The sequence below is a fragment of the Rana temporaria genome, chromosome 10 (genome assembly GCF_905171775.1).
Source record: "Rana temporaria chromosome 10, aRanTem1.1, whole genome shotgun sequence".
Taxonomy (NCBI): Eukaryota; Metazoa; Chordata; class Amphibia; order Anura; family Ranidae; genus Rana; species Rana temporaria.
Window position 1 is genome coordinate 25,769,014 of NC_053498.1, and position 26,160 is coordinate 25,795,173.

Here is a 26,160-nt window from a genome sequence, read left to right on the forward strand (position 1 = left end):
TCGACAACAAAACCGTGGATTTTTTTCCGACGGAATGTTGGCTCAAACTTGTGTTGCATACACACGGTCACACAAATGTCGGAAATTCCGACCGTCAAGAACGCAGTGACGTACAACACTACAACGAGCCGAGAAAAATGAAGTTGAATGATTCCGAGCATTCGTCAAATTGATTCTGAGCGTACATAGTATTTTTTTTTGCGTCGGAATTGCATACAGACAAAGAACTTTTGTTGTTGGAAAATTTGAGAACCAGCTCTCATATTTTTGTGGTCAAAAATTCTGACAGCAAATGTCCAATGGAGCCTAAATTTCCGACCAAAAGCTCACATCGAACATTTGTTGTCGGAATTTTTAATCGTGTGTACGCGGCATTAAAGTTTTAACTGCAAATTAGGAATTTGTTAGAGAAATCTAACCTCACTTCCTGTCTGGCTGACAATGGTTTTGCCAGGCAAGAAGTGATGAAAAAAATTTGCAACAAAGATAGTCTTTTGCTATATATAGTCTTTTGCTAAAAATTTGCAACAAAGATAGTCTTATGCTATATATATATATATATATATATATATATATATATATATATATATATAGTGCCTTGCGAAAGTATTCGGCCCCCTTGAACTTTGCGACCTTTTGCCACATTTCAGGCTTCAAACATAAAAATATAAAACTGTAATTTTTTTTGAAGAATCAACAAGTGGGACACAATCATGAAGTGGAACGAAATTTATTGGATATTTCAAACTTTTTTAACAAATAAAAAACTGAAAAATTGGGCGTGCAAAATTATTCAGCCCCTTTACTTTCAGTGCAGCAAACTCTCTCCAGAAGTTCAGTGAGGATCTCTGAATGATCCAATGTTGACCTAAATGACTAATGATGATAAATAGAATCCACCTGTGTGTAATCAAGTCTCCGTATAAATGCACCTGCACTGTGATAGTCTCAGAGGTCCGTTTAAAGCGCAGAGAGCATCATGAAGAACAAGGAACACACCAGGCAGGTCCGAGATACTGTTGTGGAGAAGTTTAAAGCCGGATTTGGATAATGATATTAATATTAAAATGGAATGAGTATCAGACCACTGCAAATCTACGAAGACCTGACCGTCCCTCTAAACTTTCAGCTCATACAAGGAGAAGACTGATCAGAGATGCAGCCAAGAGGCCCATGATCACTCTGGATGAACTGCAGAGATCTACAGCTGAGGTGGGAGACTCTGTTCATAGGACAACAATCAGTCGTATACTGCACAAATCTGGCCTTTATGGAAGAGTGGCAAGAAGAAAGCAATTTCTTAAAGATATCCATAAAAAGTGTCGTTTAAAGTTTGCCACAAGCCACCTGGGAGACACACCAAACATGTGGAAGAAGGTGCTCTGGTCAGATGAAACCAAAATCAAACTTTTTGGCAACAATGCAAAATGTTATGTTTGGTGTAAAAGCGACACAGATCATCACCCTGAACACACCATCCCCACTGTCAAACATGGTGGTGGCAGCATCATGGTTTGGGCCTGCTTTTCTTCAGCAGGGACAGGGAAGATGGTTACAATTGATGGGAAGATGGATGGAGCCAAATACAGGACCATTCTGGAAGAAAACCTGATGGAGTCTGCAAAAGACCTGAGACTGGGACGGAGATTTGTCTTCCAACAAGACAATGATCCAAAACATAAAGCAAAATCTACAATGGAATGGTTCACAAATAAACATATACAGGTGTTAGAATGGCCAAGTCAAAGTCCAGACCTGAATCCAATCGAGAATCTGTGGAAAGAACTGAAAACTGCTGTTCACAAACCCTCTCCGTCCAACCTCACTGAGCTTGAGCGGTTTTGCAAGGAGGAATGGGCAAAAATTTCAGTCACTCGATGTGTCTTCTGGGTAGCCCTCCTGCCTGCAGCTGAGTCTTGTGGCCTGGGAGGAGGGGAGAGAGAGACCCTTGTGGGGGAGGCCTGTTGGGGGAGGAGTGGGAGGAGCTACCCCTGATGGTGGCCTGACTGCTGCCAGCCTCAGGGGTAGCCTCAGGGGGAAACACATCCAAGGCCAAAAGGACTTCCCTGACAATGTCCATATCTTCATCCTCAGCCTCCCCCCCTCATCCTCCTCCCCCTCAACCTCCTCATGAGGGGAGGTGTGGCCATTCTTGGGGCTCTTCTGCAGCCTGTTGTCCTGGGGATGGTGCAGCAGCCTGGCCTGATGGCCCAGCAACCTCCTGGCCTGATGGCCCAGCAATCTCCTGGCCATCTGTGGAGGACACAAAACAATCACAGGTTGGAGGATCCACACACTTGGCACATCTTCCCTTCCCCCACCCACACATGCTAATCACCAGATAGAAAAACCCAAAAATTACCTGTCCTCAAAGGAGAATCAGATTGAAAGCCAGGCAGGCCCACCACCTGCTGGCTATGGAAACACCGGGCCACTGCCCATTCCTCCTCAGTCAGCCTGACGGGGCAGGGTGGGCCTCCTCAAGTGCCCGTGGCATGGGCATTTATTTTGGCCATCTTGTCCCGGACCAGGCTCCTAAGATCGTTGATCTTCTTTTGAATCCCATTGGGGGTCCTCGTCTCCCCCCCCCCCGCCGCATTGATCTGATCAGTAATTTTTTTAATGATCTCCCTCCTCCTGGCCGGGGTGGTGTTCCGGCTCTCAGGGCCATGCAAATAAGGCCCGTAACGGGTGATGGCCCTAGCAAGTATCTGCTTTTCTGTGTTGGAAAAATTAAGCTTCCTGCGCTTCGGTGCCATAACACCCAACACTCAGCACCAACAAAAAACAAACACAACAAACAAACAAACACAAATACTCACACAACAAACACACACAAAAATCAAACCACACAAGCAGACAGCTAATACAAATTCAAAAACAATCAGAAAAAACAAACAGAAAATACACTCAGAAAAAAAACAATCAGAAAAAACAAACAGAAAATACACTTAGAAAAAAAACACAACTACTACACTCTACTACTCCTCCAAATCTTTTAACTAACACTAAACTCACCAACACACACCAACAGACGACAGAGCAGAAGCAACTTGCTCTAGGAAGGGGAACACAGGGATGTACTTTTGCAAGGGAAGTGTGTTTGTCTGGGGCTATTTATACACAGGGCGATTCTCAAACTAAGTACGCTTGGCCTTTTACCTATCTCACTGATTGTGCCGAGCCCAGTTCTGCACATGCCCAGTGAGGTGCAGATTCGTGCGCACATGCGCAGTACGGCCGGCCCTTCATTTGCATGGGGTCACGGCTCATTACAATGGAGCACGCCCACTTCCTTCACACTTGCAATAACCCTGCCTTACGCCTCGGGATTTAAGTTACGCTTGCGCAATTTTGGGCGCAAATGCACTGTGGATACGGCCCTTACGACACAAAATTAAGGCGCCGTAACTTAAATGATATACGTTTGGAGTAACTTAATTTGCGCTGCTCTACGTGAATCTGGGCCTAAGTCTCTGTTTAATGAATAATATATGTATTAATAAATAAACTTTTTTATCTTTCTAATAATGAATATATATATATATATGTGTTTTATCTGAACCACAGAGATTACCACTTAAAAGCCCATCTTCCACAATACTTATTTTTCTAAATAATAATACAATCTTCTCTGCATTCGTGGACTCACAAGTGAGTGTGACGGCATCATTTTCCTTAGGAAATGAGGTAGAAGCTTTGATTTTTGGTGTATGAACCATGTCTGTAAAGGGAAGAAAATAGGAACAGTTAGTTCACTAAACAAATGTTATATTAGTCATCCTACAAAATGAAGAATTTCATAAAGAGTATTCTTAACCACTTCAGCTCCGGAAGGATTTGCCCTCTTATAGCCCATTCACATCTAGGTGACAAAACGCCCGACGCCGGACGCTTGTGCCGCTAGAGGGGAGAATTCCCATTGCTGTCTATGGAGATGGTTCACATCTTATAGACGCCGTACGCCTGCCGCCTGAAAAAAAGTCCTGGACCCTTTTTTTCAGGCGGCATTGGCGTTCGGCCATACAAAGCAATGGCAAGGCTTTGTAAAAAAAAAAAAAAGTTACACACTCGCGGCAAAATACGCCACGTACGCGGCGTATCTTGTCGCGGAGGTGTGAATGGAGCCTTAAAGCGGAGGCCCGGCTTTAAAAAAAAAAAAAAAAGTCAGCAGTTACAAACACTGTAGCTGTTGACTTTTAATAAGCACACTTACCTGTCCAGGTTGCCAGCAATGTTGGCCGCCCGAGGCCGATCCGTCGATCGTGGCTTGTCCCGACACCGCCATCCTCACTAAGGGAAACAGGTAGTGAAGCCTTACGGCTTCACTGCCCATTTCCTACTGTGCATGTGCGAGTCGCGCGGCTATTTGTTTTTTTAAAGTGTAAATTTTATTGTACATGTTTAAAGCATAACAAGCAACATAGTACAGTACACATTTTCTCATCTCATGGGTCAAAAAGTTTTTCATTTCTTACATTTAAGTTCAAAGTCATGACAGTACAACACGTACATATAATCCGACCAGCATAGCAATCTTGCTCTTTTTCCGTTTTTTTTTTTATATCATAACCTCAACATCCTAACAGAAGGAGAGAAAATCAAAAAGAAAAAAAAACAAAAACAACAAAAAAAAAAAAAAAAACAAAGAAAGGGGAAGGGAAAGGAAAAACCCCCAAAGGGAGTCTCTCCCCCATGCCTCCTAGTACTCTGCCCATTTCCATTCAGCCCCGGTCAGAACAGTAGGTTCCCACCTTGAGCCATATTACCTACATCACACCCAGCATCTTCATTATACCTCTATATCTCCCGAGACCTTCTCAATCCATCCTGCCCATACTTTCTCGAATTTTTTCGGGCAACCCCGAGCTGCGTAAGTCAATTTATACATTGGCAGTGCATTATTCACCAGTTTCACCCAGCCCTGCAGAGATGGGGGAGATGGTTTTCGCCAGTTAAGGGCCAGGGCCTTTTTAGCATAGCAAAAGAGTATTTTCAAGAGCGTTTTCTTTGATACAGATAATTCCTCCTCCTCCAGGTCCCCTAACAGACACCTAGCCGGGGAGTATATATTAGGTAGCTCCAAGTTAACCTCCAGAAATGATAGTATCTCTTTCCAGAACCCCTCCACTCGAGGGCACTGCCACACCATATGGAAAAAGTCACCCTCCGCCGCCTGGCATCGGGGGCATTCAGATGATTCTCCTCTACCCATACTGTGTAACCGTTTGGGAGTGTAGTATACTCTGTGCAAGTAATTAAATTGCGTTATCTTGTCTCTAGCTGAGATCATCGAGGGCACCAGTGATTCAAGGGCCTCTGACCAGGATTCCTCAGTAAGGGATGGTATGTTTGCTTGCCACTGCGCCCTAACTCTCTCCATCCTAGGGGAGGAGGACGTCAGCAGCACAAAATAGTACCTAGAGATCAGTTGCGAGTGGTCCCCGTCAGTGAGCACCTTTTCCATTTTGGAGGGGGAGAGCGCCACCACCCCCCCACCGTATTGAGCCGTCACAGCATGTCGCAGCTGCAGGTATCTAAAAAAGAACGCGTTAGGGACCCCATACTCAGTTTTCAGATCTGCAAAACTTCTGAACACCCCATCCCTGAACAGCTGATGGGCATACTTGACTCCATACTTCGCCCAGCACGACCCATCCGGTACCTTGACTATCTCTCTTAGTTGGGAATTGTGCCACAAAGGGGCATTGGGGGAGGCCTCAAGACTAGAACCCCCCACCCTTTTATTGCAGATATGGAATATTTTATATGACATTTTTAGTATTTCCCCCCCTCCCAGCGGATATGGACCATTTCTATATAGTACATTGATCAGGCCTTCAAATGAGTGGACCAAGGCCGCCTGAGTGGCCACTGATGCAATACATAGGTTCGGGAACCCCCACCAGTGCACGTGTGTCAACTGGGCTGCAAGGTAGTAACAATGCAGATTCGGCAGGGCAAGTCCCCCCTCCTTTATTGGTAAGTGGAGCGTGTCCAGGGACACCCTTGCGGGCTTAAGGCCCCAGAGAAAGGATGTTAGCATCGTATTGATTTCCACGAACCACTTTTTTGGGATATAGATTGGTGCATGCCAGAATAGGTAAAGGAACCTGGGCAAATAGATCATCTTGAAGATGTTTATTTTCCCGAGGAGGCCCAATGGTAGTTTAGCCCATGTTTTCAGACTTTCCTTCAAGCGAGCCTTCATAGGGGTCAGATTATTGCACATATAGGTCCCTATCGGCAGCTGTACTTCCACTCCCAAATAACGAAACTTAGATACCACTTTGAGTGGGACATCCGGGGGCAACCTCAGGAGTCCATCAGAGCTAAAGGGAAACACAATAGATTTGGTCCAGTTCACCCTAAAACCTGAAAAGTCTCCGAAGGCTGATATTAGTCTCAGGGCGGTGGTCAGCGATCCCTCTGCCTCTGCCAGGTACAGAAGCATATCGTCCGCGTAGAGGGATGTCTTTTCCTCCAACCCATTGATCATACAGCCCCTGACATTCCCATCCTCCCTCAGCTGTGCAGCCAGCGGCTCTATTGCCAGAGCAAACAACAGGGGTGACAACGGGCACCCCTGCCGCGTGCCCCTAGCAATTGGAAAGGAATCCGTGATGGCATTGTTAACCCTGAGCCTAGCCCTTGGGGCAGCATACAATATTTGGACCCATTTTGTGAATCTGGGGCCGAACCCCAACCGCCCAAGGACTGCTATGAGATAAGACCATTCAATGGAATCAAACGCTTTATGCGTGTCCAGGGACACCACTACTCTAGTATCCGGCGTGGGTCCTCCAGACTGCAAAATAGTGAAAAGCCGTCGCAGGTTAATCGCTGTCGACCTCTCAGGTATAAAACCCGTCTGGTCCTGATGAATTATGGACGCAATCTTCGGATTCAGGCGTTTAGCCAATAATTTAGCAAGAATCTTTGCATCGACGTTAATGAGCGATATTGGTCTATAGGATTCGCAGAGATCATGGTCCTTGTGCGGCTTGGGAATCAGCACTATTAGTGCCTCTCTCAGAGATTCAGGGAGCGCCCCCCCTTGATAGGCATCCATATACATCCTGAGCATTTGGGGTGCCAGGCTGTCGGCATATGTGCTGTACCATTCAGCCGGAAATCCATCCATTCCCGGGGTCTTATTTGAGTTCAGGGAATGTATGGCTGACACCACCTCCTCCACAGTAATGGGGAGGTCAAGCTCTGCTGCCGCCTCTCCGGAGAGCTCCAGGAGGGGCACCGGGGCTAAATAGGCCTGCACCGTTTCCCCATCATAGTCTACCCTCGAGGTGTATAGGTTAGAATAGAAATCAATAAATGCCTTAGCAATATCCTCTTGTGAGGTACAGAGCTGCATCCGTGCATTGTATATACGTGGGATAGACGTTGGTGCCTGGTGTGAATGTGCTAGATAGGCCAGCAACCTGCTATTTTTATCTCCAAATTCAAAAATTCGCTGCGCTTGATAAAGCAATTTTTTTTGTGTCTTTTCCACCAGCACCAAATCCAGCTGACGTATACTCTCTCTCCATTTCATATGCGTGTCAGGGGTAGGGTCATCGATATATGCCACCTCAGCCTCCGTAGCTATCTGCTCCGATTCTCTAACCCTCCACTCCCTGTCAGATTGGAGCCGTTTAACCTCCCCCTTAATCACTCCCCTGAGTGTGGCTTTAAATGCGTCCCAAGTGACCCCTACCGGGGCCTCCCCCCTATTCTCTAACCAGAAATTTCTAATGGACGTGGCAGTGGATCTCTCAAAATATTCCTCCTTAAGCCACAGGGGGCTTAACCTCCACATTGTATACCCCCGGGGTTTTTCCATGTCTATAGTGACCATCAATGGGGAGTGGTCCGAAACGGCCCTTGGTAGATACTGAACATCCACCACTCGTGGGAGAAGCCCCTTGGACACAAAACACATGTCTAGTCTTGATAGGGTATTAAATGTGGCGGAGAAGCAAGAGTAGGCCCGGGTATCCGGATGCTTCCACCTCCAGGCCTCCTCTAGGTCATATTGTGCCACACACGCCTCCAGAGGGGTCCCCCTCACCGCTGCCATCCCAAACCTATCCTTGTCAGGGGATAGAACTGCGTTCATGTCCCCCGCTAAAATGATAGGACCCTCCGCCACCTGCAAAACCTCCTTCATTACCTCATCCCAGACTCCCCCCGTAAATGGGGGTGGGATGTATACTGCCACCAAGGTATACGGCTGGTTATTAATTATCAGTACTAGGATCACATATCGCCCAAAGGGGTCCGTTTTAACTGTCTTAGTAGTGCATAGGAGGGATTTAGCTATAAGGACTGATACTCCTCTGGCCCAGGTGGAGTAGGTAGAGTGGAATGCCTTACTAATAAAAGCTCTATGCAGAGCTAGTGTCTTGGAGCCCACTAGATGTGATTCCTGAAGGAATATGACCTGCGGTTTATGTCTCATGATATATTTAAAAACGAGGGATCGTTTAATTTTGGCGTTAAGTCCTCGTACGTTCCAGGACAGCAAGTTAATAGTCTGCATCTTGGCAGTCATATTTAAATCGAGACCTGGGGCAGTCCGCCCCAGAGCGAAGCACTCCACGGCATTCCCCCACATATACCCAGGCAGTACTCTGTAATATCATCATCAAGTACAGTGTATCAATACAGTAAATATATTCGAGGTATGGAGAAGCATTCATTATAGTACATTGTGGGCTAGTTACGATCCAGTTGGAGCCAGGGCTCCCATACATTGGAGGCATGGGGGAGACAAAAGAAACAAAATAACCCAAAAACAGGGCCCAAGAATAGCGTATGAAAAAATGAAAAAAAAACAGAACTGTCCCGGATCCAGAACAGAGGATCCCCAACCACCCTCCCCCCACCCTGCCTGCAGCCCTAAACATCCCACAGGCTTTTTCCCCAAACAGTAGTTCACAGAAGTTTGTCCCTAAAGGGGGGTCAGCTTCCTGCACCAGCCGGTCAGGAACTTATAGGGACAAATAGGTAAGTTAAAGCAGAGCTCAGACCGGGCCGTGGTCAAGACTTAATTCCTAGGAGTCTTCCAACAGTACATAAATCATGGAGGATCCATCAAACCAGGGAATGACAGTCATTGAAAGGCAGCAATGGCAATGTCAGATGCGCCGCTCACCAAATATCTCAGTCATTAGTACCTGGGGGGTCCCCCCCAGGACCTCCAGCAAGGGCAACAGTTAGGCAAGAAAACAAGGGGGGTGCATATCTACCTTATCCATGTCCCAACGATTCCAACCAGCGGTTCGCCTCCCTAGGGGACATGAAGAATTGCGTCTGCCCCTTGTGTACCACTCACAGTTTAGCAGGGTAGAGCATACTGTATGGCAGGCTGCGTTCTCTCAGGCGTTGCTTGACACTTTGGAATGCTGCCCGTTGTTTTTGGGTGGCCGCCGAGAAATCCGGAAAAATGGAGATGCGATTGCCATTAAACATCAGCTCAGGCATATTGCGGGCTTTGCGCAGGATAGTCTCCTTATCCCTGAAGTAAAGGAATCGGGCCAGCATGGGCCTTGGAAATCTACCTGGTGGAGGTGCTCTCAGGGGCACTCTATGTGCTCTCTCGATGGCAAACAGGTGGGAGAAATCTTCCTCTCCAAAGGTCTTCTTGAGCCAGGATATCAGGAATTCCTCCGGTGTCTTCCCCTCAGATCCCTCCGGGAAGCCCAGGAACCGAAGGTTGTTCCTTCTCAATCTATCTTCGATGTCTCCCAGCTTGGCCTCCTGGGACTTGTGGTCCGCCGCCATATCTCTCACCTGCACCACGAGGGGGTTAAGCACATCTTCCGCCGATCCTATGCGCTGCTCAGCCTGTGTAACCCGCTGCCTGACCTTATGTACATCATCCTTCAGGATGGCAAAGTCCACCCTGATAGCGTCCACCTGCGATGACAGAGCGGCATGGCAGCTTTTGATAGTGTCCATGATCTGCATCAGCGTCGGTTGTCCGTCCTGTGAGCCGCCCTCCTCCCCGTCCGGGTGAGGAGAGGCCGGGGGAGACGCTAGGGCATTGGGCAGACTCGGCCACTCGTTATCGTCCTCGGGTCCTCCACGAGCCCGGGGCGCGGACGAGGCCCTGTGAGCAGAGCGGGCGCCATTTTGGGATGCCTCGTGGGAAAACTTTGAGAGCTTCCCCGTCGAAGTGGGGTCCATGCTGGGACCGTGTTTCACCATCTCCGGATTCCAGGCACCTTCCTCTATAATCCCGTTCAATTAGTTAGAGAATGCTCAAGTCTGGGACCCGTCAGGATAGTTCAGGATATTTCCACGGCCGGAGCTCTGAGGAGAAGCGTCCTCACATCCCGGAAGTTGACGCGCGGCTATTTGTGAATGGGAACACCGTCCAGAGTGTCCGAGAAGAGGCTTCGCGAGGAGGAGAACACAGAACCTCACCGCGGAAGAGGAAGAGGCAGATTATGATTATCTGCCTAGTAACAGACTTTTCTGGTAATTATAAACATTTTTTTTGCGAATTTTTAGCTATGTTTTTTATTTTTTTGGGGGCTGGACCTCCACTTTAACCACTTAACCCCCGGACCATATTGCTGGTCAAAGACCAGGCCACTTTTTGTGATTCGGCACTGCGTCGCTTTAACTGACAATTGCGTGGTCGTGCGACGTGACTCCCAAACACAATTGTCGTCCTTTTTTCCCCACAAATAGAGCTTTCTTTTCGTGGTATTTGATCACCTCTGCGGTTTTTAGTTTTTGCTCTATAAACAAAAATAGAGCGACAGTTTTGAATTTATTTTTTATTTTTTACTTTTTGCTATAATAAATATCCCCCAAAAATATCGAAAAGAAAACTATTTTTTTCCTCAGTTTAGGCCGATACGTATTCGTCTACATATTTTTCGTAAAAAAAAATCTAAATAAGCTTTTATTGATTGGTATGCGCAAAAGTTATAGCGTTTACAAGAAAGGGGATAGTTTTATGGCATTTTTATTAATATTTTTTTTTTACTAGTAATGGCAGCGATCAGTGATTTTTTTCGGAACTGCGACATTATGATGGACACTTCGGACACTTTTGACACATTTTTGGGACCATTGGCATTTATATAGCGATCAGTGTTATAAAAATGCATTGATTACAATAAAAATGTCACTGGCAGTGAAGGGGTTAACACTAGGGGGTGAGGAAGAGGTTAATCATGTTCCCTGGGTGTGTTCTAACTGTAGGGGGGGTGGACTGACATGGGGAAATGACAAATCGCTGTTCATACATACATATGTCATAAGACTGCTACACTGTTGAGGATAAATGGTATTTAGCAGTTTATATTTACTAAAATACAATTATTTTAGTAACTATAACATGCTAAATGCTGTTTCTCATCAGCAGTATATAGCAGCCATTGTGATCTCTATCAGTGTCTGGTTAAAGCTTGTAGGAGGAGTTTTCATTCTGCTCTGACTTTCCTATGAGGCTGCAGGACCCCTGACCCTCCGTCTGGACAGTGCTGATTGTCCCTGTGTTGATCACATGCACCCCCCCCCCAAGAAAAAAACTATCTGGCAATACACAGCAAACTGAGCATGTGTAGAGTGCCTCCAAGACTCTGTTCTATCAGCAGATCGATTGGGGACAGTGGAAGAAGGGGATAAACAAAGAAGACAGGATCAAACAGCTTTTTTACACAATGAAGAGGATTAACACTTTAGGTTCCACAGTGAATATAACAAGCATGCTTTACCGCATATACAGATATTACTCATGTGGGTTTAGTGACACTTTAGAGGGGTTGTAAACCTTTGCGTTTTTTCACCTTAATGCATCTTTTGCATTAAGGTGAAAAAACACCTGGCAATCACCGACCCCCCAGACCCCCTGTTTAACCAGTTCACCTGCTCAGCGCGTCCCCGGCATCCTCTTCTCCACGAGTCATGCCGTTGATTGGATAGATTGATAGCAGCGCAGCTATTGGCTGCCGCTGCTGTCAATCAAATTCAATGACACGGATTCTGGGGGGTGGGGCCGAGTCATACACTCGGCGTCTATGGACACCGAGTGTATGACTCGGGGGCGTACCCGCAAGGTAACCTCCTCGGGAGAAAGCTTCTCCTAGGGGGTTATCTAATGCGGGGAGGAGCCGCGAGAGCCGCCGAGGGACCCCAGAAGAGGATGTTCGGGGCCACTCTGTGCAAAACCAGCTGCACAGTGGAGGTAAGTATGATATGTTTGTTATTTTAAACAAATAAAACAGGTCCCTTTAACTTTCTTCAAATACAATAGCAAAATGCTATACCTGCCTGTATATATCATTGTGTACCCAAAAAACGGTCTGTCTGTCTGTCTGTACTTCTATCTTTCTATCTACAGTATCAACATAAAATGCAAACAAGGTGTAAAATATGGATTGATACATATTTGCAAAAGCTTCCACCATTTCAGTTTCCGCTTTAACAGTAACTAAAAGATAAAATATACAGTAAATAGGAAATAGAAGTAAGAAATAATGCACCAAATTCAGTCATTACTGTATACAGTATGAGGGGGAAAAAGTCAACTATTCGGACTGAACTTTGGCTGTTTGGGTGTTTGGACGAATGCCTGAACTTTGGCTCATTTTGCCCCTTGTTCGGCGGGAGCTGGAAATAATATATAGAAGTGGTATTTCTAACGCTTCTATATATGACAGCTTCCCGCTGTCACTGGTTCCTAAGGAAGCTGTGGGTGCTTGCTCCTGCCGCGGCCCTAGGAACCATTGATGTCACAGTAAATGCCTTTTAAGCAAAAGGGACAGGTAAAGCCAGGGTCGTCTTACTGAGCGGGCATGACAGGGCACAGACTGGGGGCCCCAGAGCCGGACAAATTGCCCCCCCAAGAATGTGGGTGAGAGAGCAGGCGGCTCCATGGATGAGAGAGCGGGCGGCTCCGTGGATGAGAGAGCAGGCGGCTCCGTGGATGAGAGAGCAGGCGGCTCCGTGGATGAGAGAGCGGGTGGCTCCGTGGATGAGAGAGCAGGCGGCTCCGTGGATGAGATAGCAGGCGGCTCCGTGGATGAGAGAGCAGGCGGCTCCGTGGATGAGAGAGTGGGCGGCTCCGTGGATGAGAGTGGGCGGCTGGGCGGCTCGTGGGCGAGTAGACAGCTGGTCAATCAGGGAGCCGTCAGGTGGGGTAGCAGAGAGATGACATCATCTCTCACCGCCCGACACCCTGCATCCCTGCAGGACAGTTCTGTCCTCACTGTGCAGGCATCCGGGAAGCAGAGAGATGACATCATGACAACAGACCATTGACCGCTGAAAATTTACTAGCCTGCCATCCAACATTTGTTGGCCAAAAGTTGGACAACAATTGTCTGATGGAGTGTACTAACAGTCAGATTTTACAGGTATGCCCATATGCCTGCCCGTGCCATTGTGTCGACGTACATCTGCGTGCGGCGGTTGGCAAGTGGTTAAGAACCAAGCCTCTTTTTGACACTTGTTGTTTAAAAGTTAAAATTTGTTTTTTTTTTCTAGAAAATTACAAAAAACAAACAAACATATTATATATTTTTTCTAGCACCCTAGAGAATAAAATGGTGCTCGTTGCAATACTTTCAGTGACACCTTATTTGTGCAGCGAGCTTACAAGTGCACTTTCTTTTATAAAAAATACACTTTTTTGAATAAAGTAACGTTAGCCCAATTTTGTTTTATATTGTGAAAGATAATGTTACCCCGAATAAACCGATACCCAACATGTCAGGCTTCATGTCAGGCAACGATCGCGGCGATATCTCACATGTGTAGTTTGATCACTGTTTTTATATGCGGGCGCTGCTCACGTATGCGTTCGCTTCTGTGCGCGAGCTCGTCAGGACAGGGCGCTTTTATTTTTATTTTATTTTTTCTTATTTTACTTTTAACTTTTACACTGTCTTTAAAACATGTAAACATCCCTTTATTAGAAAAAAAGCATGACAGGACCTCTTAAATATGAGATCTGAGGTCAAAAAGACCTCATATCTCATATTTACACTAAATGTAAATGTCATTTGAATTTTTTTTTTAATTCTCCTTTAACCACTTAAGGATCGCCGCACGACGATATACGTTGACAGAATGGCACGGCTGCGCACATGGACGTACAGGTACGTCCACTTTAAGAACCCAGTACCCGATCGCCGCCGGTGTCCCGCAATCGGGTCACAGGAGCTGAAGAACGGGGAGAGGTGAGTGTAAACAAACCTTCACCGTTGTCTGTGGCAGTGTCAGTGATCGTCTGTTCCCTGTCATAGGGAACGACGATCAGTGGCGTCACACGTCCAGCCACGCTCCCCGACAGTAAGAAACACACAATAGGACACACTTAACCCCTTTAGCGCCCCCTAGTGGTTAACCCCTTCACTGTCATTGTAATTTTCACAGTAATCAGTGCATTTTTATAGCACTTTTCGCTGAGAAAATGACAATGGTCCCAAAATTGTGTCAAAAGTGTCCGCCATAATGTCGCAGTCATGAAAAAAAAATCATTGATCGCCGCCCCTATTTTGTAAACGCTATAACTTTTTTTTACCAAAATATGTAGAAGAGTACGTATCGGCCTAAACTGAGAAAACATTTTTTTTTTATATATTTTTGGGGGATATTTACTATAGCAAAATGTAAAACATATTGATTTTTTTTTTTAAATTGTCGCTCTATTTTTGTTTATAGCGCAAAAAAATTAAAACCGCAGAGGTGATCAAATACCACCAAAAGAAATCTCTATTTGAGGGAAAAAAGGACGTCAATTTTGTTTGGGAGCCACGTCGCACGACCGTGCAATTGTCAGTTAAAGCGACGCAGTGCCGAATCGCAAAAAGGGGCAAGGTCCTTTAGCAACAAAATGGTCTAAAGTGGTTAAGAGCATTGGGCGGAAGTGACGTTTGACATTGCTTTCGCCTTCCAACACTATGGACGAGCGGGGGCCATCTTCCCCTCACTCGGCATCCAGGCAGTCAGGTGACAAAACGTGTTTGTTTAATCGGCGGAGATGACCGGAGCGCGGCGGGAGGAGGTGGGCACCTTTCCTGTCACCGATAAAAAGGATCTCACGGTGAATCCGCCGCAGAGACCACTTTTATCCTGCCGTTCCCAAAAATAATGGAGCTATGGCAGCTAGCTGCTGCAATAACAACGATAATTAGTGAAAAAGTACCGACGTACGGGTAATTTGATTTGCGTGAAGTGGTTAAACAAGCTGCATGGGGGACACAGACTGCAATGAAATCCTGACAGAGGCTCTAACCCTCTCACCACTCTACATATCTACATTTTTCCCTTTAGTTAAACTTTAGTTCCCCACCATGTATTCCTTTACATTACAAAAAATACAGTGAAAAATAAACAAATACATTTCGGGTAAATCTGTATGACAATTTTCTGATGCGTTACTCACCATAGATTTTCAAGTATAGAACTAGAAGGCTTTGTGTATCTGTTTGTATCAATACTATGTAATTTCCCTCGTCAGTTCTATCTAGGTTGGAGATCTGTAGAGATCCGTTAGGGAAAGCTGTCACCCTACTCCAATGAAGAGGTCCAGGAATAAGTGGGTTCCTGTCACCAGGGGTATATGTAAGGATTTCATATTCTCTGTCTACGCTCGGTCCTTTATACCAAGTAAAAGTCTGAATTCTCCCAGTAATCCCAGTAGCACTCAGAGTGACAGATCCCCCAGTGACCGGATTCTGAGGGATCAGCTGAACACTCATCATTCCACCGGACACATCCACCAACACACCGAGGAGAACTGCAAGAGAAAGTGACAGATAAGAAGATCAGCAATTGTATGTCTCAAATATAAAGTAATATAAAATTATAGTGTAACCAGTCCATTCACAGCTCACATGGGAAAAAGAGAAATACCTGTATATCTGTACTGTTCTGATTGGTCAACCAATACTGAGCTGTAATTTATAACACATTAGCAGAGGTGGCTCTAGGCTTTGCGAAGCCTTAGGCAAAACTTGACATGGGGCCCCACTCACACCCATGAAGGAAAAAAAATATTCAAGGACAAGAGCTTGTTCCCCACAACCCTGGCCAGTGGTTGTGGGGGTCTGCGGGCAGGGGGTTTATCGGAATCTCAAAGCCCCCTTTAACAAGGTGGCCCCCAGATCCTGCTCTTTAATAACTAAGGGGCGGGGGCCACCCGGTGATGTCACCTGGTGAACCCACCCCCTTGTGACGACATTGACTGAGGGCTGGGTCATTGACGTCACAAGGGGTGGTGTTATCAATATTCACTGGTTGTTAGGGACACTGGTGGCCCCGCTCCTGAGTCAGGGCTCTTAAAACTGCCTGAGCACAGCGGCATTAAGGTCACCTGTCCCTCAAAACTGGGGTAATGCATTGGGTAAGTTAGGCTGCCGCGAGGCCCCGGTGAGTGTGAGGCCTCAGGCGACCGCCTAATTTGCCTAATTAAAGAGCCAAAGGTTCCAACCATCCTGTGAAGCTAAGCAGTGCTTGTGTTGACTGAAAGCAGGATCCAGGGACAGCCGGAGCAGAGGTTTCCAGTTCTTCCAGGTCCAGTGTGGTGAGCAGGGCAGCCGCCCACAGTTGCTTGATACACTCTTACACTTAGACTTACTACCACAGTGTTGTTGGAACTTGTAGTTCCTCGGAGAAAACTTCATTAAGCTGAACTGAGTTACAAATAGGCCTAAGTTCCACACTGCTTTGGGGACTGATATTGTGAGATTAAAAGGCAAAAGGTTAAAAGGTTAAATTATACCGGGAGAAACAATAAGTGTGTCACAGCACTAGTTCAGTTCAATACAATTAGGCCTTGTACACACAAGGAGACATGTCCGATGAAAACGGTCCGCGGACCGTTTTCATCGGACATGTCTGCTGGGAGCTTTTGGTCTGATGTGTGTACACACCATCAGACCAAAATCCCCGCGGACAGAGAACGCGGTGACGTAGAAGACACCGACGTTCTCTAACACGAAAGTTCAATGCTTCCACGCATGCGTCGAATCAATTCGACTCATGCGCGGGATTTCGGGCCGCTGGTTATACGTCATAACCAGCGGACATGTCCGATGAGTCGTACTAACCATCGGACATGTCCGACGGACAGGTTTCCAGCGGACAAGTGTCAGGTCACCCGTAGCCAGATGACAAGTGCACCCCGTAGGGGTCAGGGATGCACCACAGGGTGGTGAATCCTATGGCCGACTGCTGCTAGCAGAGACGAAGCGTGAACCTAAGGTCACCCAGGGCGCGGAGTCTAAGACCCAGTTTTGTATTCACCAGAGCCCTTGGTGGTAGGGATGGTCTTGGCCGCAACTGGGTCCAGGTCGCGTTCCCGGGATTCCTCAAGTCACACTCCGCAGGGAGAAGGGGGAGGCAGCCAGCAGGACAAACAGTGGTGATGGACAGGCCGAGGTCAGGGCAACAGGCAGACAAGGATAACCGTGGAACATGCAAATAGTCAGGGGCACAGGCAGACAGGAAGTAAGCATAGGAACACTGTTGAACAGCACTGCAGACCTGTAGAGCAACGGTTAATATAGGCTTCCTGGGATGGACTAGGGTGGAGCCATACAGGAAGAGGAAGTGATAAAAAGGGGAACCAGAGCAGGATCTGCCTCTAATGAACACATGGAGATCAGGTAGGCAGACAGGCTTGATGCATATTCATGACAGTACCCTCCCTCTTAAGGCCCCTCCCCCTCCCCAGCCTGGAGCCAGGGCTAAAGGGGAATCCCAGAAGAAACCTCTTCGACAAATGGGGCGCAAAGATCTCAGATGCAGAAATCCAAGACGCCTCCTCAGGACCAAATCCTCTCCAAAGCACAAGGTACTGAAGAACGCCTCTGCGGAGACGAGAATCCAGAACTTGAGTATCCTCATTGACCAGAACCGAAGTAGGGACAGGAGGAGAGGATTTATTGAGGACCAAAGGCCTTTTAGGAATAAGTAAGGGCATGAGAGGGTCAACAGGAATCCGAGGAGGATCAAGCAGACCCTTAAAGATGAACTGGGGATTAAGCACAGGACCATCAGACTGGGCAGAGGTCAGAGGAACCCTGAAGTCAGGTTGGTTAGAAGGTGACAGGGCACAGGAGTCAAGCTGGATAGCAGGGAAACCAGCAGAATGCAGAGAGCCCTGAAAACAAGGTAGAAAACCCCATTTGGCCGACGATGGCAATCTATCCAAAGGATGGATTGAGCCCCTTAGACAGGTTGCAGGAGGGCCTGAACAAGAAAAGGTAGGAGGCTCACTGGGCATGGGCTGACCTGGCATAGCTGATGCAGAGGCCGATTGAATAGCATATTCAGGTGTAGCGATTACCCGAATCGCATCACAAGGCGTAGTGACTGCAGAACTTGCAGACAAGTTAGCCTGGCTGTGCGTTTTAGGGACAGTCAACGGTAAACTGGAGTGAATGATCGGCTCAGGTTCACAGACGGGCTCCTCATCCAGAGTGCTACATTGGCTAGAAAGTGCATCAGCCTGACTATTGCAGGACACATTCCGGACATCACTACATGTGGTGGGACGAGCAAAAGATTCTGGAATGGTGGCAACAGGAAGTTTCTCTTTTGGGGCAACCTTGGGTAGGCAAGACGTGGAACAGGAGGGACCCCAAGCCAGGATCTGTCCGGCAGTCCAGTCAATGTGAGGAGAATGGAGTCTTAACCAAGGAAGACCCAAAACGATAGGAGCTGAGGTCTTAGGTAGAACAAGGAAGGATATCCACTCCTGGTGAAGTGTGCCTACTGACATCTTAACAGGGACCGTCTGGAAGCGAATAGGACCCCCCGGGAGAACAGTGCCATCAATCGCCGAGACCACCAATGGTGTGGTGAGGGGCAAAAGGGTAAGTCTCATGGACGATGCGATTTCCCAGTCTATGAAATTGCCAGCGGCTCCGGAATCCAGATATGCCGAGACTGAATGAGAAGAAGCACCAAAATGAAGGGACACAGGAAGAAAAAGACGAGAAGGTGAAGGAGATATTTCTGGATCCAATACTCCACCTTCCAGATGTATTGAACCCGAGCGTTTCTCGGGGCGAAGAGGGCAAGTGTCACGAAAATGACTTTTGCCCCCACAGTATAGACACAGGCCTAGAGTTCTGCGCCTGGCACGTTCCTCAGGGGATAGCCTGGTCCGACCCAGCTGCATGGGTTCCTCAGTTGGCAAGGGATGCTCCACGGGTCGAAGAGAGGGGAGCTCAGGCTGACTAAGGGCCAAGGAATGTTGGCGTCGCTTTTCTAGGGTCCTTTCCTGAAAGCGAATATCGATCTGATTACACAAGGAGATCACTCCGTCCAGATCAGTGGGGATGGTTCTTCCTGCTAGTTCATCCTTCACTCTATCAGATAGGCCATGCAAAAAGGTTGCGACTAAGGCCTCATTGTTCCAGCTCAGTTCAGCTGAGTGGATACGGAACTGCAGAGAATATTGTCCCACTGAACGGGATTCTTGGCGGAGACGTAAAAGGGCGCTGGCTGCTGAAGAGACACGAGCCGGTTCTTCAAAGATATTCCGAAAAAGTTTCAAGAAAACAGGCAGGCTAGAAACCACTGGATCATTCAATTCCCACAGAGGGGCAGCCCAGGCTAAGGCCTCCCCGGAGAGGAGAGAAATGATATAGGCTATCTTGGCCCGATCAGACAAGAAGTACTGGGGCAGGAGCTCAAAATGAATAGTGCATTGGCTAAGGAATCCCCTGCAGGCTTTGGAGTCTCCAGAAAAACGGATTGGAGGTGATAACTTCAGTGAATGCGACTCTGCGACTGGTGCAACAGGTGCAGCTGCTGGTTGTACTTGGGGTTGCGGATTCGGGGTTCCCAGCGAGGTCTGAAGCTGATCAAAGCGGGAAGCCAGATCCTGAAGGAAACGCATCACCTGATCCTGATTAGCTTCATGCGTCTCGAGTCTGCGAACAATGCACTGTAATGGATCATCTGCGGGGAGCGGCATGTCGGCCGGATTCATGGCTGTTCAAACTGTCAGGTCACCCGTAGCCAGATGACAAGTGCACCCCGTAGGGGTCAGGGATGCACCACAGGGTGGTGAATCCTATGGCCGACTGCTGCTAGCAGAGACGAAGCGTGAACCTAAGGTCACCCAGGGCGCGGAGTCTAAGACCCAGTTTTGTATTCACCAGAGCCCTTGGTGGTAGGGATGGTCTTGGCCGCAACTGGGTCCAGGTCGCGTTCCCGGGATTCCTCAAGTCACACTCCGCAGGGAGAAGGGGGAGGCAGCCAGCAGGACAAACAGTGGTGATGGACAGGCCGAGGTCAGGGCAACAGGCAGACAAGGATAACCGTGGAACATGCAAATAGTCAGGGGCACAGGCAGACAGGAAGTAAGCATAGGAACACTGTTGAACAGCACTGCAGACCTGTAGAGCAACGGTTAATATAGGCTTCCTGGGATGGACTAGGGTGGAGCCATACAGGAAGAGGAAGTGATAAAAAGGGGAACCAGAGCAGGATCTGCCTCTAATGAACACATGGAGATCAGGTAGGCAGACAGGCTTGATGCATATTCATGACAACAAGTTTCTAAGCATGCTAAGAAACTTTTGTCCGCTGGAAACCTGTCCGCTAGGCCAGGAAACCTGTCCGCTAGGCCGTACACACGGACGGACATGTCCGCGGACCAGTTTCAGCGGACATGTTCGGTCGTGTGTACGGGGCCTTACGTGTGTATAGGCCTCAAGCCTAATTTAATTATCAAGTGACTGCTGCTGGAAGTATATTCCCAGTAAGGAGTGCACAGATACTTTGCACAATTGAAGTTACTGTTTTTTATTGTTCTACATTATTTCATTGATTAGAGAACCCTTTGGATTACAAATAAGTTAAAGTGCACCAACGTATCTACAATAGACTTCACCACTGAGGAACTATCTGACGTTATCTGGGCCAGGCCTAATTGAGATTACCAGCAACTGTACTTAAAGGAATTGCCCACTAGGGGGAGCTCGCGGGCATAGACTACTTATAGCTACTTGCAGATTTGATAACATTAACACTTTAGTTTTGCTCTTATTGACTCTTGCAAGGGCCCTTGCAGAGTCAGCTATATATATATATATATATATATATATACAGTATATATATATATATGTGTATATATTTGTAAACTGCTGTTTGCTCTTTTATCTTTTTTTTTTTACCTGCCAAGTAAAGTTACCCTTGGTTTACTATATTGATTGTTTGAGGTGTGTTTGCTCCTGAGGACTGCATGCAGAAGAAGGTAACAACATTATTGCATGTCATTGTGTATTTTACATGTGTTATTGTGGTCCTAGCAAAACGTGGGACTCACAATACATTTGCATTTGCCTGTTGTGTCAAGTGGGGGTTCGAGCCACTGAAAGGGGCTGATAGGTCAGAGAGTAGACCCAAAACTAATCAGCAGCTCCTGCGGGAGTACCGCTACATCTGTAAGGAATTTATCTGGAACGTGGGAAAGCGCATCAAAAACGCACTGGAACGCACATTTCCTCAACTAAAATTAAGAAAACAAAGAGGGAAAAACGCATCAAAAATGCATAAAAAAAACACCAGAATGCATCAAAAACACTCACACAGAAACGCATCTGTAATGTAGAAATTGTGTGTGAAAATCTATGATGTAAAGGTGCTTATCTAATGGTTTTAGTTAAATCTCTTTTCTTCTAATTTTAAAGAGTGGCCATGTGTCTTGTTCGACTCCCTTCCATGAAAAAGTTTTATACCTATTGTGGGGTCACCAGTACAGTATTTATAAATTGAAATTGTCATGGACCTTGGAGTGCTGGAGTGTTTCTACTTAAAAACCTAATTCATGTATTTCAGAAGATGGGACATTACTGACAGTTCATTGCAGGAGATACTGGACATATTACAAGTGGTTTATTTTGTCCTGACTAGGTCAATAGGACAATGACCCTTCAATGCTTAGCTCAGGCTATTGAAATGCTAAGTGGAGCCGGCTTGTGAAATACCTTTTTATTGTGTTCTGCAGGTGAATAGCTGTTGTCAGAGACGGAACGTCTCTGGGAGATAATTACCTCAACTACTGTAAATGTCTTTTAGAATGTGATTGAAGTTCATTGTATGTGTATTGTATAGTGGGGAATTGCAGACGAGACGCCTAGTCACCTCGTCAGGCTAAATGATTAGATAATTGGCTCATGTTAATTATTCTGATTGCTTTGTTGTACCTTATATAACGCTGTAGTAATTACCTCTTCTATATGCGGAGCCAAGCTGTCTAGATAACGTATTCTGTTACAATTAGTAATTAACTTCAATGATGTCATTATCTAAAGAAATGTGTCTTGTCAGGGTCGGCACCAGAGTGTCTACCTAAAATCTGTATGGAAGCCCCAGTGTGTGAAAAGGGGGTGAAGATTTCATTGTTCTTTGATTAATGATAAGCTTGTAAACTGTATATAACCAGCAGAATGCTGCCATTAAAGAGAGTCCTGTTTGAACATACATACAGCCTGCCTGGTGTTTTGTTCCAATGGATCCCGAACGGCACATAGCTGTAGTTCGGATCCCGGAGCCTTGGATGACCGAACCATCAGACGTTGCAATCTGCAAGCTGACTCAATAGTAGCAGAGGAGTGTCGGGAGAGTGGAAGCGAGCGAGCATCTCGTCACTTTGGTTGGCAGCGGTGGGATTTGCTCTCCAGTTACTGGGACAACTCCAAACCACCACCATGAATGACCAGCTATGCAGCCTGCAGGAGAACCATGCTAAAAGACTTGCTTGAGAACAAAGAACAAGGCCACCCTGATCAGTGAGCTACCCGAGATGGATCAGAGGGATGTTGATGCAGGACCCCGGTCGGTTGAAGACTTGTTTCAGCAATGAGTTCGACAACGGTTGGCATTATATGGTACTAACCCATCAGAGACCGTCATACAGAATACTATTGGAGACATCCAGCTGCAGGAGGAGAGAGAACGAGAGCGGCAACAGAGAGAACGAGAGCGGCAACATGAGCTGAGAGTTGCAGAAATACGGCACTCGCTGACAACGCCTAAAGAAGCAGCACCAAATGAAAGAAGAGGAGAGGTACAGATACCAGTAACCATGGAAGAGGAATTCAGAAGGAGGTTGCGAGAGAAGCAGATACAGCGCAGAGGACCAGTATCAGAGGAGGTCCTGCTTGGATGGTCTGATTCGATCCGGTGCAAACTCTGGAAAGAAGCGCTAGCCCGTGAGCAGCGACACCAGGGAAAAGCTCTCCCCTCCATCCATGTAAGGTACTGGTCACAGTATGAAGTTGTGCTGTCCACAACCAAAGCAGGAGTGGACAGCAGAGTTAAGCAGGCTGATCCGGGCAGAGATGCGGTTGGACGAGAGCTACAGAGCCCTCCGGTGGTATGTAGTCCAAGAGTGCCCGTGGTCAACGGATGACAGCCCCACGGAAGGCTTTGGCTATGATGGCCTGGGATTGTTGTATTGGAGGATGTCCAGTGATCCCCACTTTGGGAGCGATCGGGAGTGGCGTTTGGAGGAAATAATGGAGCACAGTGAGCGAAAACTGAATGTCTCAGAAGTGCACTGGGTACAGGAAGATTTGGAATTCCTGGCCGTTCAGGAATGGGAGCTGGAAATCGCCTACAAACAGCTGCTAGACTCGCTCAGCAGCAGGGTGGAGATCCCTTTGCCTGAGACTATGAGGAAATATCAGCTGACAACGCTGAAATCCTGGCGGATGAATCGGCAGTGGAAAATCTGGAGATTGCCATTCCCAAATCTAAAGTGCTGACCGCAGGGCCGAGCTCTGCTAACCTCTGCTCAGTACCTATAGCATATTCTGGGTTTCATGGACAGGAGATGGTGAACCTCTATCCCCAGACACCAGTTGCAGAGACAGGGGATTTAATAGATTTTTCTGCTGAGGAAGAACAACCTGATGAGCCTCCAGCAGAAGAGCTGGGGTCAGGGCCAAACTTCACTGTGCTCTGCCCAGCACCAAGGGCAGTATTTTTGGAGTTACAAGGAACTTCCCCAGCTGAAGTGCTGGTCACCGGACAGAGGGTTCAAGACCTCTGCCCCACCCCTGTGGCAGTTCCAGAGGCTCAGGGTGAGAAGATGGCGATCCCTCCCCAGCCGCAGATTACAGAATGTAAAGGGAGAACATGCAAACTCCAGGCAGATGGTGTCGTGGTCGGGATTCGAACCAGCGGCCCTTTTGCTGCTAGGCGAAAGTGCTACTCACTACACCACTGTGCTTCCCTTTATGCCATGAATGTACCTGTATAAGTATAAATCTATCTCTCATTTTGTGTTAGATGTACTGATACCATATGCTGATACTGTTTCATGAAATTATGTACACAAGTTTCTATTTATGCATTTTTTACATTACTTTAATTACCTGTACTGCCAAAAGTCCAATTTATTAGTCCATTAAGCATATATCCCAGGCAAGTTAATAGGACAATTACAGCCGGTACCAGCACTGCAGCAATGCAATGAAGAATGAGAACATCTCTTTCCATTCTCAGTGAGTATCCATTGCTAGTCTTACCTGACACAGCAGCCCAGGGGCCAAACTGGTGATGTTTGAAGATCATTCTCTCCCGTCCACAAAATGAGTCTTTAAATAACAATCGTTTCCTTCCCTCGGATCCTGTCACCGTCTTGATCTGAATGATTCTCGGATTCCTCCGACTTCCTGGATTCCTTTTTAGGATTACTAAATCTGTAAATTTCCAATTATGTTTATTGGATGTCTCGGTCTTCTGTGTCTGTGTGACCGTCTTTGTACTGGGAAGAGCAATATATGAATCATGCAATAAGAGGAAATCCTGTATTTCTTCCTAATCAGCAGTTGTTGCAACCAGTCTTCTTTCTAGAGAAAAGGGGAACGGATACTGCCCCCCCCCCCAATAGGGTGAATTTACTAAAACTGGAAAGCGCAAAATCTGGTGCAGCTGTGCATAGTAGCCAATCAGCTTCTAACTTCAAATAATAATCCACCATTTTTAATATAATAATTCCTACACTTTTGGAATCACATATAATAATCCACCATTTTTAATATAATAATTCCTACACTATTGGAATCACATATCATGTGTAAGAAAAACATGCAATGTATTATCTTTCAAATTATTGTAAATGCATTGTTATAAAACTGATTTTAAGATTTGTCGCATTTAGTGCCTCGTACCTCCTAAAGTCTGACTGTCTGGTTCAGAACTTATGTATATTTATACAGTAGATAATAGATGTGGTACTGGGACAGTCAGCAATGTTAACCACTTCAGCCCCGGACCATTTTGTTGCTAAATGACCGGCCACTTTTTGCGATTTGGCACTGTGTGGCTTTAACTGACAATTGCGCGGTCGTGCGACGTGGCTCCCTAACAAAATTTGCGTCCTTTTTTTTTTACCACAAATAGAGCTTTCTTTTGGTGGTATTTGATCACTTCTGCGGTTTTTATTTTTTGCGCTATAAACAAAAAATAGAGCGACAATTTTGAAAAAAATGCAATATATTTAACTTTTTGCTATAATAAATATCCCCTAAAAATATATAAAGTTTAGGCCGATACGTATTCTTCTACATATTTTTGGTAAAAAAAATTGCAATAAGCGTTTATCGATTGGTTTGCGCAAATGTTATAGCGTCTATAAAATAGGGGATAGTTTTATGGCATTTTTATTAATATTTTTTTTTACTGGTAATGGCGGCATTCAGCGATTTTTATTGCGACTGCGACATTATGGCAGACACATCAGACACTTTTGACACATTTTTTGAACCACTGTCATTTTTACAGCGATCAGTGTTATAAAAATGCACTGATGACTGTGAAAATGACACTGGCAGTGAAAGGGTTAACCACTAGGTGGCTCTGTAGGGGTTAAGTGTGCCCTTCTTACTGTAGGGGGGATGGGCTGTGTGTGACATGACACTGATCTCCGCTCCGATTACACAGAGCGGAGGTCATTGTCACTAGGCAGAGCGGGGAGATGCTTGTTTACATTAGCATCTCCCTGCTCTATCTCTCCGTGAGACGATCGCTCGGCAGCGGCGATCGAGTCCGCGGGACCCGCGGTCAGGTTCACGGAGTTTGCGGCGCACAATGGCGCTTCCTTAAAGGGGACGTATATATATGTCCTTCTGCCCAGGAGTGCCATTGTGTCGACGTATATATGCGTGCGGC

The 26,160-nt window shown here is 46.6% G+C and overlaps 1 protein-coding gene across 1 annotated transcript in view; it reads right to left on the minus strand.

Annotated features, from left to right (window-relative positions):
• The window catches only part of LOC120916463 (carcinoembryonic antigen-related cell adhesion molecule 16-like), a 38,190-nt gene extending 13,369 nt beyond the window's left edge, over positions 1-24,821 (minus strand). Inside the window, exons 1-3 of the mRNA XM_040327440.1 lie at positions 24,516-24,821; positions 15,407-15,760; positions 3,653-3,724 (exon numbers count right to left, since the gene is read on the minus strand). Of these exons, the coding sequence (XP_040183374.1) occupies positions 3,653-3,724; positions 15,407-15,760; positions 24,516-24,561 (472 nt within the window). The 5' untranslated portion in view covers positions 24,562-24,821. The remainder of the gene's footprint in view (positions 1-3,652; positions 3,725-15,406; positions 15,761-24,515) is intronic.
• Between the last annotated feature and the right edge of the window lie 1,339 nt (positions 24,822-26,160).